The sequence below is a fragment of the Cnephaeus nilssonii genome (genome assembly GCF_951640355.1).
Source record: "Cnephaeus nilssonii genome assembly, chromosome: 1".
Taxonomy (NCBI): Eukaryota; Metazoa; Chordata; class Mammalia; order Chiroptera; family Vespertilionidae; genus Cnephaeus; species Cnephaeus nilssonii.
The window spans coordinates 80,561,184-80,577,988 of record NC_137072.1 but is presented as its reverse complement, the minus strand read 5'-3'; the positions used below and the strand labels follow the sequence as shown (position 1 = coordinate 80,577,988).

Sequence of the window (16,805 nt, the reverse complement as noted above, 5' to 3'; positions counted from 1 at the left end):
GCCTTATTTTGTGGACCCATGATTTAAATTAGAAATAAACCAACCAAAACAATGTGTAGGAATTAGCTAGAATATTACAAAATAAAACAAGCAAAATTTATAAAATTTTACTTTAGAAAGAAAGAAATTTTTTGTTTGCTTAACCTTAAGAAATAAAAAAATAAGACTAAAATTTAAATTATTAGGAGATTTAAATTTTACTTTAAATGTAGATTTAGAATTTTGGACTGTAGTACAGAAATGAAGGGAAATAGTATGAAATTTGGAGATTAATATATATATTAGTATATAGAGAATAGCTTGGCAAAATTACGGGAAGCCTGAGCAGTAGGAAAAAGGGTTTATAAGGACACATATGTAACACCATAATCAATAAAGAAATTAAAAAAAGGATAATTTGAACAAAGGATTACCCAAGTATTTATAGGAGGATAGATATTGTATCTAAGAAGGTAATAATCAAAAGTAAAATTGAATATGTAAGTTAAAATCATATTTGTAATTTTAGTACATTTTAAACTCTATAAGAGTCATAGCTGGTTTGGCTCCTGTTGTGTCAGCCTGTGGACTGAAGGGTCTTGACCAGTGGATGTTTCTCTCACATCCATGTTTCTCTCTCTGTCTCTCCCCCTCCCTTCCACTCTCTCTGAAAATCAATGGAAACATGTCCTATACTGAGGATTAACAAAACAACAACAACAAAATAACTCCACAAGATATGGTAAAATATTACCCTAAAATATACTTGTGAGAAATATTATTAATATATGAAAGTGATATCATTTGTAACTCTGATAAATTAACTCAGTTGATATTTTGTTTTTACCATTCCTCTCACCTTAGAAATATCTTAGTAATGCAGAGCATTGTTTTGCCTAGATTCCAAGCTCAATATCATCATCAATAGATGTTTGGAGGAAGAAGCTAAATAGTTGACTGAATTATGTGGTGCCTCATCAAAGGAACAATAAAACAGAAATGGTTGAAATTGGTTAGAAACAATGCTCATTTACTATTTTAAACTTAATATTTATAAGTAAATATTGAACTCTGAAGGTATATACATTGAAATCTGATATTTTTGATACTTATTTCAATTATTAGTTCCACAGATAAGATGAAAACTCTGGAACTACCATCAGAAATACTTTGCCTTTTAACATGCTTTTTAGTTTTCCTTTTCTTCCTGCCTCATATTCGCCCGTAACCAATATCCAGGAACTTTGATTCTATGATGCTCTTTGATGTTGGAGACTATACATAAACATGGAAATATTTTGATCATTTCAGCAGGTTATGAAATATTAATTTCATACTTGCCACTGAGTAAAGCAGAATCAAAGTGTTTAAATAGTAAAACTCTCAGAAGTAATTATGTAGATAGTTTGATTATGACAGTAACTCATATTACTTATAATGAATATTAAATATTATATGATTAAAGCAATTCACTTTTTTTTTTTTTTGGTTAAACCTTACCCGAGGATATTTTTCCCATTGATTTTAGACAGAGTGGGAGGGATGGGGAGAGACAGAGAGAGAGAGTAACATCGATGTGAAAGAGACACATCAATTGGTTGCCTCCCACATTAATCCTGTTGAGGTATATGCCCTTGACCGGAATCTAACCGGGTCCAAGACCCATGCTCCAACCACTGATCTGAACTGGCTAGGACACCATTCTAATTTTTTTTTTTAAATAGTGAATCCTTTTTTTTAAAGAAATATGAAGTCTTAATTAGATATGTAATTTTTTACAGTTTTGTTGAAGAATAATTGACATAGCATTACATTTGCATTGTCTAAGGCATGCAGCATGATAGTTTGATTTACATAGGTTATGAAATGATTACCACAGTAGGTTCAGCTAATATTCATTTTCTCATACAGATACAATAAAATGAAAATAAAGTAGAAAAAAAAAAACTTTTTCTTTGTGATGAGAACTTTAGGATTTATTTTTTTAAACAAATTTCCTATACATCATACAGCAGCGTTACCAGGATTCACCATGTTATACATTACTTCTCTGGTACTTATTTATCTGATAATTGGATGTTTTTATTTTTTTATTGCCTTTCTTCAATTCCTCCTCTCCCAACCTCTGGTAATCACAAGTGTGCTCTCTTTATCTATGTGGTGTTTTGTTTTGGTTTCGTTTGGTTTCCACAGGTAAGTGAGATCACACAGTATTTGTTTTTCTCAGTCCAACTTTATTCACTTAGCATGGTGCCTTCAAGTTCAATCCATGTTAGTGCAAATGGTAGGGTTTCCTCATTTTTTAATGATTGAACAATATTGTATATATATAACAAAACTTCTTTATCAATTTATCCAATGATTGATCCTTAGGTTTTATTTGTCTTGGCTATCCTATATAATAAAAGCATAGTATGCAAATTGTCCCCTCAACAGGGAGTTTGACCAGGGGGCAGGGCTGGCTGGAGGAAGGGAGGGAGGCCCTGGCCAGCAGAGGCTGAGGTGCACTGGGCCTCTAGTTGTAAACAGTGCTGCTATGAACATGGGGTACAGATATCTTTAAAAGTTAGTGGTTTTCTTTTTTTCCTTTGGATAGATTTCCAGAAGGGGAATTGCTAGATATATGATAGTTCTATTTTTAATTTTTTGAGAATCATCCCTACTTGTTTCCGCAGTGGCTGGCTACACCAGTTTGAGTTCCCATCAGCAGCGTAAAGGATTCCCTTTTCTCCACATCTACACTAGCATTTGTCATCTCTTGTCTTTTTATGATAGCCATTGTTACAAGCAGGAGGCGATTTCCCATTGTAGGTTTTTGTTTGTTTGTATCTTTGTTTTTTGCTATTGAAATCTATGATTTCTTTGATATTCTGGAACTAATCCCTTATCAGATATATGGTTTGGAAATATTTGTTCCCATTCTGCAGGATGTCTTTTCACTTTCTTCATCATTTCTTATGCTCTGCAGAAGCTTTTTTGTTTGATGTAGTTCCAGTTCTTATTGTTGATTTTGTGCTTTATTCCCATGTTTTGTTCTAGGAGTTTCACGGATTCAGGTCTTATATTTAAGTCTTTAAGTATTTTGAATTGAATTTTGTGATTGGTGTAAGATATGGTGTAAGTTTCATTCTTTTAGATGTGAATATCCCATTATCCCAGCACGATTTATTAAAGAGACTGTCTTTTCTCCATTCAGTATTATTGGCTGACTTGTCAAATATTAGTTGAACATATATATCTGGCTCTTGATTCTGTTTCATTGGTATATTTGTCAGGAATTTTTTTTTTTTTTGCCAAAACCATACTATATTGAGGACTATAGCTTTCTTGTATAGCTGAAATCAGAAAATGTGATTCCTCCTGCTTTGTTCTTTCTCAGTATTTCTTTAGTTTTTCAATGAATAATAAAATTTTAGGAGTATTTTTTTCTATTTCTATAAAAACATCATTGGGATCTTTTGCATTGAATCTATAGATAGCTCTTGGTTATTTTAACAATATAAAATCTTCCAGTCTATGAACACAATGTACTTGTATGTTCCTCAATTTCTCTTATCAGTGTCTTGTAGTTTTCAGAATAGGCATCTTGATCCTCTTTTAATTTATTCCTATTTCATTGTTTTTATGCTATTGTAAATGGGATAGTTTCTTTATTTCTTTTTTAGAAAATTTGTTGTTAGTGTTACAGTTTTTAAAGGAGATAAGAATGAAGTTTTTCTCTCTTTAGAGAAGATTAGAAAGAAGAAAAAGATGTGTTGGCCTTATCATTACTTTCTGTCCCAGCACCAAATACTTGAGATACCTTAGAATTACACAAGACAGAGTTTGAAATTGTGGTCTCCAATGGAGATAGAAGAGTAGTATAAGGGGGGAGGATGGCTTGAAATTATAGTTAATGCTATAACATTCTGAGGTATTTTTGAATTTAAAAGGAACCTTTTCCTTTATGCATCTAGATAAAAAAAATGGGACATTTATGATGTGAAGGCTAGCTTCAAATATCTGAAGACAAGTGCCTTCTAGGAGTAGCTTGATCTGTTTTGCATAGCCCATTTGTGTAGCATTTAGATAAGTGAGTGGAGAATGCCAGGGTGTAGATATCACTTTTCTTGAATGAGCAACTTGCTGCCTCAAATGGATTTGGGTGTTTCAAGGACAGAGTGATCACAGACTTTTCGTGGGAAATTTCAGAGATTTTTAGCAGGGATGATCTGAGGATTATTATGTAGCATGTTAGTTGAATGATTCCTTCCAGACTTAAGATTCCATAGTCCTAATGGAATACCAGTCTCAAAACTCTGTTTATCTTGAAGACATATTTTTATAATAGCTTAAGGAAGAAAAATTAGATTTATATTTATAACTCAAATGTTTTCTCCAAAGTTATACAGTACCGTAAGGTTAACAGATACAATATTTTTTATGCCAAAAGTTAAGATTTTGGCTCTGTTCTAATAGCCCTTTTCCATATGGACAGTGTAACAACTTCCATTTTTGCTCTGACAGGTACTCTAGATTCCTTTCATAGAGATGTTTAACTTAAAGAAGTCTATAGACACAATATATTCCAGCTTCATGGAACACATCAGAGTCTAGTTTCCTTTAACACAGGACTCAAATTCTACTTTACTTCCTGGTATTTTGTATTCCTCAAACTTAATAAAATAAAATAAGTTTATTCTTTGATCCATACTTACTGTTTCTAAGTCTGTAGACCTTGCTTTCTTGTTCTAGTTTGAGCATGTTCTTATTTCTTGTTTAACTTAAGATTCTTTTATTAAATACAGACACTATTATATTTTTCAGGTAATTCTACGCTACATGCATTTTAAATCTATCTTCATTCTCTGCGGATCTAGAAATTTCTTGAAATAATTGATCTCTAATTCAGTAGAGATCCCTATTCCCATTCCCCACCCCCCCTATCGTACCCTATCCTTCCTTCCCAGGAGCTTTATTTAGTATTCCAAACAGATGCTTGATTGCCCCCAAAACTAAACTATTTGCCCACTTTTACAAAATCCATGATCTACTTATTGCTAACCTCTCCGATCTCAAGTCTTACAGTCTTACCATTCTTCTCCCAGTCTACTACATATAACAGCTTAACAGCTTCATTGGCCAATGTGCTATTTCATATATATATATATATATATATATATATATATATATATATATATATAACATTATTGATAGTTATTACAGATATATCCCCTTTTACCCCCTTCTCCCAGCCCCTACCCACTCCACCAGGTCTTCACTACCCTATTGCCTGTGTCCATGAGCTATGCATATAAGTATGTAAGTTCTTTGGTTTATCTCTTCTTGAACCCCCAAGCCCAGTCTGTTCCATGACTTCATGCTTCTGGTCTTATTTTGTTGGTCAGTTTCATTGTGTTCATTAGATTCCACATATAAGTGAGGTCTTGTGATATTTGTATTATGCCATTTCTTGAACCCACCAAGGTGGCTCCAGCCTGAGGGCTTTGCAGCAGCCTGGAGTGTACTTTACTACTGCTGCTTAGGATTAGCAACTTGAGATCTCAGTTTAAATTTTACTCCCATAGACAAGTCTCCCATAAACATTTTGTAAACAGAGTAGCTTTTTCTTTTACTGTCTGTCTGTCTGTCTGTTTATTTATTTATTTATTTATTTATTTATTTATTTATGTACTAGAGGCCCAGTGCATGATTGAATCATGCACATGTAGTGTCCCCTACACACTTTTGCTTTCCATCATGGGGGAGCTGGGTGCCTGTCCGCTGGTGCACCAGGCCTTTCAGAAGCCTCCGCCGCGCCAGAGGCTTCTGAAAGGCCTGGTGCCAGAGCCGACAGGCAACCAGCTCCCCCGCTTTTGATGGTCCGCTGTGGGACGTGAGCTCCCTGCCCCAGAGGCCCCTTCTGTTCCGCAGCACAGCCATGGCGCAGATGCTGAGCTCGCGCCGCCACTGGCGACGTGAGCTCAGCGTCCTGCCGGCCCAATCGGCCACCCCGGCCACCCCGAGTCCCGCCCCCTGCACCTCCCTCTGGCCCAATCGTGGGCGTAGCGGAGTGATGGTAATTTACATATTACCATTTTATTAGGTAGGATTGCATATGTGTCTTTATCCCCCTATTGCTCCCCCTAACCCCCACCCCCACTCATGCCCTCACCCTCCTGGTGTCTGTGTCCATTGCTTAGGCTTACATGCCTGCATACAAGTCCTTTGGTTGATCTCTCCCCCTTACTCCAACCTTACATGTTACCCTATTTAAACTTTCTGTAAATTGCTCATCTCTATATGGTATTTTTAAAAATTATTTTTTAGAATGTATCTTTATTGTTGAATGTGTTACAGATGTCCCCTTTAAAAATTATTTATCCATTTGTATAATCATTCTCACAAAAGAATGGATGATTTATTGAAGTAGGTATGTGGTCTGTTTTGTTTACCAAAATCTCCAGTTCCCAGAAAAGGAGCTGGCACATCATGGGAACTCCGTAAATACTTGTTGAATGAATGAATGGAGTACAATGCTTCCTCACTCCACATGTCCTTATTTGTTAACTTGGCTGTGGGTGAAATCTTTCAACTTTTTAATATCTGAAGCTTGTAGGCTAATACAGCATTCTAATCTTTTGCTAGATTTCATTTTTTTAAAAATATATTTTATTGATTGTTTACAGAGAGGGATAGAGAGTTAGAAATATCAATGAGAGAGAAACATGGATCAGCCACCTCCTGCACATCCCCTACTGGGATGTGCCCACAACCAAGGTATATGCCTTGACTGGAATCGAACCTGGGGCCCTTCAGTCCTCAGGCCAACGCTCTATCCACTGAGCCAAACCTGTTAGGGCTGCTAAATTTCTTTCATTGAATAGTTATAAAGATGTTAGGGAAAGCATGCGTATATGTATTTTGTAAAAAATAATTAAAAATTGGTCACATTGTCATTTGGGGCAATGAGGAGAGGGATATTTCATAAGTTAAAATATCAGAAGAGATATCACTGGATTTAAACATTAAAGGAGGCGCTTACTTAGAGATTTTGATTTTCACAACTTTTTTTGGCCTTAAAACTTGTTTCCTTCTTTGACACTTTTTTTCATTCACACAAATTATCAAAATAGCATTTAGACTATCTTTTGTCTGGTACTCATACATTGTAATGAGCTTAAGTAAACATGTTGTTTTCTTAGTTGTAATCTAAACTTTTTCATTATCAATGGATTGTTTGACAGATTTCTTTATATTATTTTTTGTTGTTGTTTTCAATAGGGTTGTAATATTTCTTGTGATTTGAAAGAAAATGTGTTTTCATTCTTAACTTGCAAATATTTTATGTATCAATAAATTACAGCCTCACTGTATAAACTTCCAGTGTTAGAAAGATTATAAAATTCTCTTGCATTATTGAATTTCTTAGTTTCTATCCTGACTATTGAATGATAGTCATGTAACATTTTTCACGTGTTTTAAATATACATAATCTAGTATGTTAAAAATAGTTGTGTAAAGCAAAATTTTCTTGTAAAGACTTTTTCTTATTTTGGCAGGAACATTTTTATTATCATTCCTATTTATTACACTAGTTGCAATTAGCGTAGAGAAATGTGTATTTTATGTGCCAATTCACCAGAAAAAAAAATCCTGTACTTAAATAGCTGTTTTTCATAGCATATGATGTATGACTGTTTTGTGAATTATTAAAAAAATCGTATGTGTGAAATTTTATTTTTTTCATTATTGTCTTGGTCTTTCATATTTACTCATTGATGTAATATGTACATTTGTCAGTAAAATCACTGTGTATGTAAATGGCAAAAATATGTGTATATCCTTTTCACCTTAATGTCCATCACAGATCTTAATACAGTATTTTTAAAAAAAATGTTAAATGACCTGAAACATAAATAAATATAAAACAATCCATGTAAGTATAAAAATACAATAAACAAAACTAAACTAATAAAAAACCACCTCTGAAACTTTTTTTCATTCGTTACCTTAAGAAGCTTTTTGTGTGAAAGTATTTAGTTCAGTAACCAATTTTTTTTACACTTATAGATATTAATGCCCATAATTGGCATCAGAATGCTGTAAATCTATAAAAATATAGACAGTATTTCCTTTTTTTTTCAGGTAGCTTTCTCAGTTTTTAATAATTTTGTCTAATTTTGTATTCCTCATTAAGGATAGGGTGAGGTGTTTGACTTACTTAAGGTAATGTTTAACGTGGACAGCCCTACATAGTCGTCCTCACCCTAGGGGCTAGGAGATAGGAACTCCTCAGGTCGGGGGTTGTCTTAATGGGGCCTGGGGTGGCTAGTGTATGGGGCCTATGGCCTGCCGCTGACAGCAGCCTTGGGAATAGCCTCTAGCAGGCTCCTCTGAGGCGGTCCTGAGCTGAGTGGAGTCTGATGGTGCCCGCAGGTGGCAAGCACATTGAGAGACATCCAGCCCTGGCTGCTCCACTGCGACATGCTGAGCGCAACCCAGGAGGCGCTCTACCACCCAGACATCTCCTCCAGCAGCCAACTGCAGAGCGCGCCACAGCTCATCGCGGACCAGGGCCCCGGGGAGCTGCCAGAGGAGTTCGTGGTCCAGGTGCCCAAGGAGCTCAGATCCCAGCCCAAGGTGCGGCCAGCGGTGGGAGGTGGGGAAGAGGGCTGGGGGTGGCTGGGCAGGGGCACCTGGAAGCTCAGCCCCAGGCAGGCTTAAAGGTGCCTTTTCATATATCGGTGGCTGATATTTGCACTTAGTTGTATCCTAGCCAGCTGTTTAACAATGCATGCTTATTCTACATTAGAGCGCCATTATTATTTTAACATGTTGACCTTAAATTTTGAACTGCCTTTGTGTTAACACAGGAAATTTAAAATTACTTTGAGTGAGAATTTCAGCTCTTATAGAATTTGAGTGGTTGTAAAATACAAGTTTTAACACATCCAATCATTTTTGAAAAAAATTCTCATCAATGGAAACTACCAAAGTTTTGAGATTAGGATGAAAACATCTTGGTTAGGAATTGTGTATAGACATTTTAAAGCATAAAATGGGATAGAAAAGTGATGGTTACAGGAACAAGCTAATTTTCTTATGAAAGTGTGGGAAATTCCTTTGTTTATAACGTTGTCTCTGCAGCTGATAAGTGGAATGGGAGCCATATAGCCCATGAATTTCCAGTGGAGAAAGTTACGTGATATTTGCACAAAATTCAATACTGCTTTTTCCTAATACTTTTATTTTATCTTTATATATATTAAGGCAATGCAACTTTTCTTTTTTCTCATTAAATTCCATACAGGCACTCTTTTCCTCTAAATTCCCCTAGGAAATATAATATACTACTATATAAATATATGGTGGGCAAAAGTTGTTTACAGTTGTTCATATGGAAAATAATAATAAATAATAACAAAAATAAACTCTGTTTTGCATACTCATAATCATAAATCTATTAACTATTATAAATACTTACAATTTTCTTTATGTTCCACAACATGAAAAAGACTAGGAATCATTTGGCTTGTTGAACCATAAATATCAAGTCTTGTTCCAAAACACAGCCACTTCTCCTAATTTCTATAAGGGGATATACATGTGAAAAATATTGGCAAAGGAACATGAAACACTACTTACTAGTTGAGCTTCTAAACCCATTTGGGAATTCTCTGATAAAACAAGTTGTAATACTTTATTTCAGTTCAGGGAATAAGAGAGATGCATCATGAATCCATTTGAGATTCAGCAGACCTGTGAGAGTTAAGCCTCACTCTGCAGTTACTGCAGCCACATAGAAAGAGTAAGTATATGGGGACCATGGCACTCACAGTGACCGTCCACTCTCAGTCACATCACTCAGTTGATGTCTGAGAATCTTTCTGTTCAGATTAGCATTTCTTCCTGGTGGTGATGACTGGGGAAGAGGCAGTGGTGGGGGAGAACATAAACTTCCACAGAAACATGTAGAATTGACTCAATGTGTTCTGAAAATTCAAGGAAATGCATAGTAAGCATTCTTTAAGAACTTTTTATTTTTATTTTTATTTTTGTGTTCTCTTTTGCAGAAATTGGGTGCTGTTATATTCCTCCCACAAAGTTTTCATCATGATTTTGACTTCTGATTTATACTATAAAATAATATAAAATTAATATTAATTAATTTACTCCAATGCAAATACACTCTCACAATTTCGAATACTAATGAAATAGAAGTCCATAATGAAGATTAATTTTTGAGTAGATGATATGAATATTTAAATCAGCAATGAACATAAATACAAACACACATGCGTGTGCACATGTGCGCACACACCCCTACCTACTGGGAATTCTGTCTTATGAAAAAATTTAGAATTTTAGTCATTTAGAATAGTTTTCCCCATAGAACTTTTAGTAACAAGTTGACTGAATTTAAAACATTCCCCAACTTTTGAAGCGTAATGCGATTTTTCTATATTATGAGGTTTTACTTTTTGCCATGTATGTGGGAGGTTGCGGTGTAGTAATGGGTTATGAATTATGTTTTCATATCAGTTTGAAAATGGAAAAGTTATATTCTGTTTTGGATAGAAATGGAAACGATGGTCCAAGGCAGCCTTCATGTGATCTCATAAGTGGATACTGAGGTAAATGTGATTTAAAAGGAGCCAACAGAATTGTGTTCATCTGTTATGATGAGACAGTACTTTAGGGAAGTTGCTTTTCTGCAAAACTAATTTTATCAATGAGACACAGGGCAGCTGAAGGTCATCTCTGAATGCTCCATAGAAAGAACAAGGAAGAACAAGCAAATGTTACAGGGCCATAATCTTTCCTAATACAGAAGATCCTGTTATCTGTGGGGTGCCCTCCAGGTCCTTACCTGTTGCTGCTGGAAGTAGGCGTATTTGGGGTGCCATCGGAACAAGAATTTCTGGGCCCCAAGGGAGGATCAGGTATCATGAAAAGCTTTATTGATGATGTGAAATTAAGGGGGTTCCCTTCCAAGGTCCCCTTTTCCTCCTTCTCACCATGGGAAGAGTCCCATTGGTCTTCAGCAGAGCTGGGATTAAAGCCATTGCCCAGAGTCTTCACTCTATATTAAGGCACAGTCTAGTCCAGCATCTGGCTAGCTTAGCTTGTGCTCCAGGCTCCAGTCCATTGAGTGTGGGGTCATGGCCATGCGGCTTCTAGGGGCCACATGGCAGGCTAGCGCAGGTCCCTGAATAAACAAGTGCAAGGAAGCAGGAGCAATGCAAGAGAAACAAGAGGAACGAGAGAGGGAAATTTTCTTTTTTGGGCAATTTTAATTAGGAGCTTAACAAATGAATCCTTCAGGATTTCACGTCCTTGCAGTGGCTCCACCCCTCTAGGCAATCCATGGTTCCACAGGCTAGACTGACAGGCAAGCGTCTTCCCTATGTCACCCCAACTTCACTGTACATGCGCCCATTTACCCTTTTGCTTGATCCCTTTCCCAGTATCTGCGGGGAATGGAGTGGTTCCTTTATAATGGAGTGTAAAGGTGCAGCTTCCTAGTGAAGCTGCCCAGAGGACCATGCTTATAATGTCTGGCCTTCCCTTTTCTTTTTTTTTAAATATATATTTTATTGATTTTTTTACAGAGAGGAAGGAAGATGGAGAGAGAGTTAGAAACATCGATGAGAGAGAAACATCGATCAGCTGCCTCCTGCATACTTCCTACTGGGGATGTGCCCGCACCAAGGTACATGCCCTGGACATGAATCGAACCTGGGACCCTTGAGTCCACGGGCTGACAATCTATCCACTGAGCCAAACCAGTTAGGGCATATTTTTTCTATTATTAATATTAATAAAATAGCTAGTTATGATGGTAACAATAGTACATAGAGCTAGAGCATTTGGATAGGTATTAAAAGTGAAATTGAAATAAAAGATACCATATTACCTTCAGCTCTTCAAATTGAAAAGACATGGAAGAATGCAAACAAAATGTCAGTAAACTCCACCCCTCCACACCTTTCTCAAAACAAAAACAAATCTGTTATAAAAACAAGATACTTTGCCCTGACCGGTTTGGCTCAGTGGATAGAACGTCGGCCTGCAGACTGAGGGGTCCCGGGTTCGATTCCAGTCAAGGGCATGTGCCTTGGTTGCAGGCACATCCACAGTGGGGAGTGTGCAGGAGGCAGCTGATCGATGTTTCTAACTCTCTATTCCTCTCCCTTCCTCTCTGTAAAAAATCAATAAAATAAATTTAAAAAAAGATACTTAAAGTTACAGAAAACTCATTAATATAAGTAATAAAGACAGAGATTAACAGAATCTGATTGAAAAATGAAATTGATTTTACTTTAAAAATTGTTAGCCCCTGTATGTTCTACAGATAGCCAAACAAGCAAATAAGAAACCCAACTAAAACACCCTTAAGATCTTAACAAAAACACACACATAAAAACCCTTTTATTGGTTTGAAAATTAAACTTTACTCTTTCTTCCCCTTTTTCATTCATTTGACTCCAAATAGCTAATAGCTCTTGAGAGTTAATGAGTGTTTAGATTCAGAGGAATTAGGACTTCACAGTAGAGCAGCAAAGCATAAGGAATTTAAGAAAAGCATTGTTCACAGAAGACATGTTTCTCTTTAGCATATTAAAGCAGAAGGAAGTCTGAGGGCAGATTGCCCAGTTAATGACTAGATATCAAGACTTTTCCTTGAAGCTAAAGGAATGTTAATGTGTTTTTTTATCAGCACTTTCTGTGCTTTAATTGTGATTTTCATAAGTTACATAAAAAGTTCATTGAGAAGATCTACAAATAACCCTCCTGCTAGGCACATGTAGTGTGCAGCAAGCACGTCAAACTCAAAGGCTAACACGGGCCAAATAAACAAGGTTTAAGTTTATGTGGGCTGCAAAAAAACAAAACCTTTAATTCTCATAGAAACGTAGGTTTATTTCGATAGAGACATGCTGAATACAAAGGGCTGAAATAAGTGAGTCCTATTAACAAAAAATAATAGAACATTTTAATAAAAATTAATATTTTTTCTTGAATATTAACTTACCAGACACTGAATAACTGCACAAATGAATAAGCATAACGCAAATGAACCTATTTTTCTCGTTCTCCGAAAGCGAAATATTTCCTGTTGCGCACACCAAACAAGTCAGTGCAAGACTAATGACGGCAATCGGCTGCTAAAATATTGGCTGCTAGGATTAGCTGAGAGAAATGGTGCCCCTGTGGGTAAGGCGAATAAGGGAAATGAATGCAACACGATTATAGTCATCAGTTATTAGCGAACATTGTAGTTCGTTATTGATAATTATGTATAACAGGATATTGTAAAAATTAAGTTGCGAAATTTTTATTAAAACATTTCTTACATACCCTTATACTGTATTGGCTGGGCCACAAAAAAATATTCATTGTGGGCTGCATGTGGCCCTTGGGCCGCGACTTTGACATGCTTGGTGTGCAGGGTCCATACAAGTGTTCTCTCAGAATACAGCTGAAGCATTTCAATCCTGACAAGTCATAGACTCTGCCTTTTGAAAGAGCCAAAATGCTTTTCCAAGAGGCTCCTAGAAGCTGTCAGTCTATAGAGAATCAAATAAAACTCTATAATCAATTTTCCCCATTTTCCTCCATGTTGGGGTTTTTGTGGATGGGAATGCTTTTATAATTACAAGCAAGGGGAAAACTCTATTTGATTTTCGCCCTCAGTTATCATTATTATTTTTTTAATAACGGGTTGAGTGCAAATGTCTGCTTGGTGTTACACTAGGTATCAGGAAAACAAAGATGGAGAATTCACAATTTTGATCTCTCAGTGGGTATTGGGAAACAAGAAAAGAGTACAATGTGGCAAATGCTTGTTAAAGGATACCCCTCCCCTGTACTCAGAGAGGCAAGAGACTTGTTTGTAAAAGTAATTAATAGAAGCGTGTGCGTGTGTGTGTGTGTGTGTGTGTGTGTATGTGTGTGTGTGTGTGTTTGAGGGGCAGTGCTAAATGTAGGAACTGTGTTTTCAGAATACATATTTCTTATGGGAATCTAGACTCTTGAGTACTGGATCTTTGGTATCAGTAAATAATATCAGGGAAATACCTTGCACCCTCCAAATGAGCCTAATTCTTCTTTGGTTCTCTAACTTTCCATCAGCTTAACATTGTGACTGTCACACCAAATTGTACACACTCCCCTTAGTACCAACCACCAACTGGCACTATCTTCTTACCCTTTAGTTTAAATTTCCAATATAGGAATTTAATCCCCCTTGGGTTAGGTCAGAATCCCTGACCTAATTATTCATGTCACTGGCCATTTCATGACCTTCACCCACACAGCAGTGTTTGTGTTGCAAAGAAGCAATAACAGGAACACCTCTTTCAAAGGTAAGTATAGAATACTATGGAGGGAGCATGTACCAGTCTCAGAGGGTCAGAGAAAGTGCTCCTAAATATAAAGGGTTATCTAGGCTGTGGCCTGACAGACAAGTAGTAGTTAGCCAAACACACAGGTAGAAGAAACATACTATTACTAGAGGCGTGGTGCATGAAATTCAAGCGTGGGTTAGGGTGTCCCTCAACCCAGCTTACACCCTCTCCAATCGGGGTCCCCTCAGGGGATGTCCAACTGCCAGTTTAGGCCTGATCACCGGCAGTTGGACATCCCTCTGACAATCTGGGACTGCTGGCTCCTAACCATTCACCTGCCTGCCTGCCTGATTGCCCCTAACCACTCTGCCTGCCAGCCTGATAGCCCCTAACTGCTCCCCTGCCAGCCTGATTGACGCCTAACTGCTCCCCTGCCGGCATGATCTTCCCCAACTGCCTTCCCCTTCGGGGATGAGGGGACTGGGGGACTCTGGCTGGATGAGGCGAGGCTGAGGGGACTGGGGGACTGAGGCTGGATAAGGCAGGGCTGAGGGAACTGGGCACCGCCATCTTGTGAGGGTGTGGTAGTAAATTAGCATATTCCCTCTTTATTAGATTAGATTATAGACAGAGGAAATGGTAGCAGACACACCTAGTTCAGTATGATTGGAGCATAGAAGTCCAAAGGATAATGTCTAGACATTAGCCCAGAATGATCTGGGAAGTAATCAAGCCCTTGGTCAGCATGGCATGATATAACATCTTGAGGAGTTTAGAATTTTGTGATGGCAGCAAGGGAATAATTAAGTAAATCTTAGAGGAAGTGAACCACTGCATGCATTTGAGGCTTAAAGACTGGAGATGGGGAAGTTATTCTGTTGATTTAGATTTAAAAAATGATGGTGGTCCTGACTCAAATAGTGAGTGACATTAGGACCAAATGTCAAGAATTTGAAATTCATTGGATGTGTGAATAATGTAGAGGAAAAATCCAAAGAGGACAACCAGGTTTCTGGCTTGAGAGATTACCATTTACTCAGCTAAGGAAGATAAGATGAGACAGAAAATATTGCTGAGGAAGGATGGTATTGTTACAGAAAAATTTCCAAATGAGTTCTTTAACATATTCCTTTGAACGGAAGCTCAACTTTCTGGCACCAAATTTAAGAAAATGTAATTTAAGTACAATATACATATATGAAAAAAATATATAATTAAAAGTGTTATTTGTTGGGCATAAGTTATTCTCATCTAAGAGAAAAAGAGTTATTGCTATTCTTTGTTACCCATTTTATTTTCGCTTAGGTGTGATAAGCTATTCTGCAACAAAAGAGCATCTGCAAGGATTTTCATTCAGTCCTTTCTACTTCACAGCAATACCTAGCAGGGCTGTAGTGGTGCCAAGATTAGGTCTGATTATGAGCTCTCCCGTGTTCCCATGAAACAGCTGAAAAGATTCTACTATATAGTATGTGCATTTGCAATATACACATTTAGCAAGGAGATAAATTGAACAAAGTTAAAGACAGTTGATCTGCTGGCCTGGATATATTTGATATTCATTTAGTTCTTAGTAGAATGTTCCATGTCAAAATCTGGAAGGCAGCTGGATGGTAATCTGCTCACATTTGCACTCATTAACAACATAACATAGCATATAGTTTAATAAAATAATATCAAAAAATAATCTTCATGTGTCTTTTGAGAGTGCCTCAAAAAAATGAATCTTAACTTATATAACTCTTGCCTACTTAAAACTAATTACTAAAATAGCAATATCCCTTGAAGACATTGTAAAGCAATGCTCTATCTTAAGGAAATGGTAATGTTCTCATTGGTTAAGAGACTAGGAAATGAAAGCTACACCCCAAAAATAAGCACTTTTAAAGTGGTAGCTCCAAGACCACAGTTGCAGAGCTCACCTAATTGTACACATGAAGGTGTTACAGTAAACTGTTAGAAGCAGGGAAGGGGTGACAAAGCTCATTTGTCGGATTACTGGTAACACAATGGTTTGGGAATGGAGCCAATTATTTTTTTATCCTATGAACTCGCCAATGTGATTAGATAATTTTGGACACTGGAATAAATGAAGAACAGGGAGAGAGAAATGCAGGATGCTTTGAGGCCTATAAGCCGCACATATACTTACAGTAAATTCTAATAGTAGGCAATACATTTTTCTCTTACTTCAAATCACATCCCATACATGTTTTACCCTTCAGCCCCAAGGAAGTTCTGTTAATTCACTAGACAAGCCGTGGTCCCTTCCTTCTAGATCATTGGCAAATGACATTATCTTTGCTGGGTGGAATGTGGTATACCACCTGGGTCCCCTTCAGCTCAGCTAAAAATTTGATATAGGTTAAATTGGATTGATTTTCTTCCACTTTCACCCATCCCTAGGCCTATTCCTAACAGAAAAATTTTTAATCTCCCTCTGATTCTGAATTAGAGTGGCCTGAAACATGTGTGTGCATGAGGTAAACAATT

At 36.9% G+C, this 16,805-nt stretch overlaps 1 protein-coding gene across 9 annotated transcripts in view; it reads left to right on the top strand.

Moving 5' to 3' along the window:
- Positions 1 to 16,805, top strand: part of ADGRL3 (adhesion G protein-coupled receptor L3) — a 761,705-nt gene that overhangs the window by 289,215 nt on the left and 455,685 nt on the right. For 5 of the 9 annotated variants that reach the window (XM_079770921.1, XM_079770924.1, XM_079770922.1 and 2 more), the window contains exon 4: positions 8,398 to 8,601. The exons of the other annotated variants lie outside the window; for them this stretch is intronic. In XM_079770921.1, the coding sequence (XP_079627047.1) occupies positions 8,398 to 8,601 (204 nt within the window). The remainder of the gene's footprint in view (positions 1 to 8,397; positions 8,602 to 16,805) is intronic. 9 annotated transcript variants of the gene reach the window in all.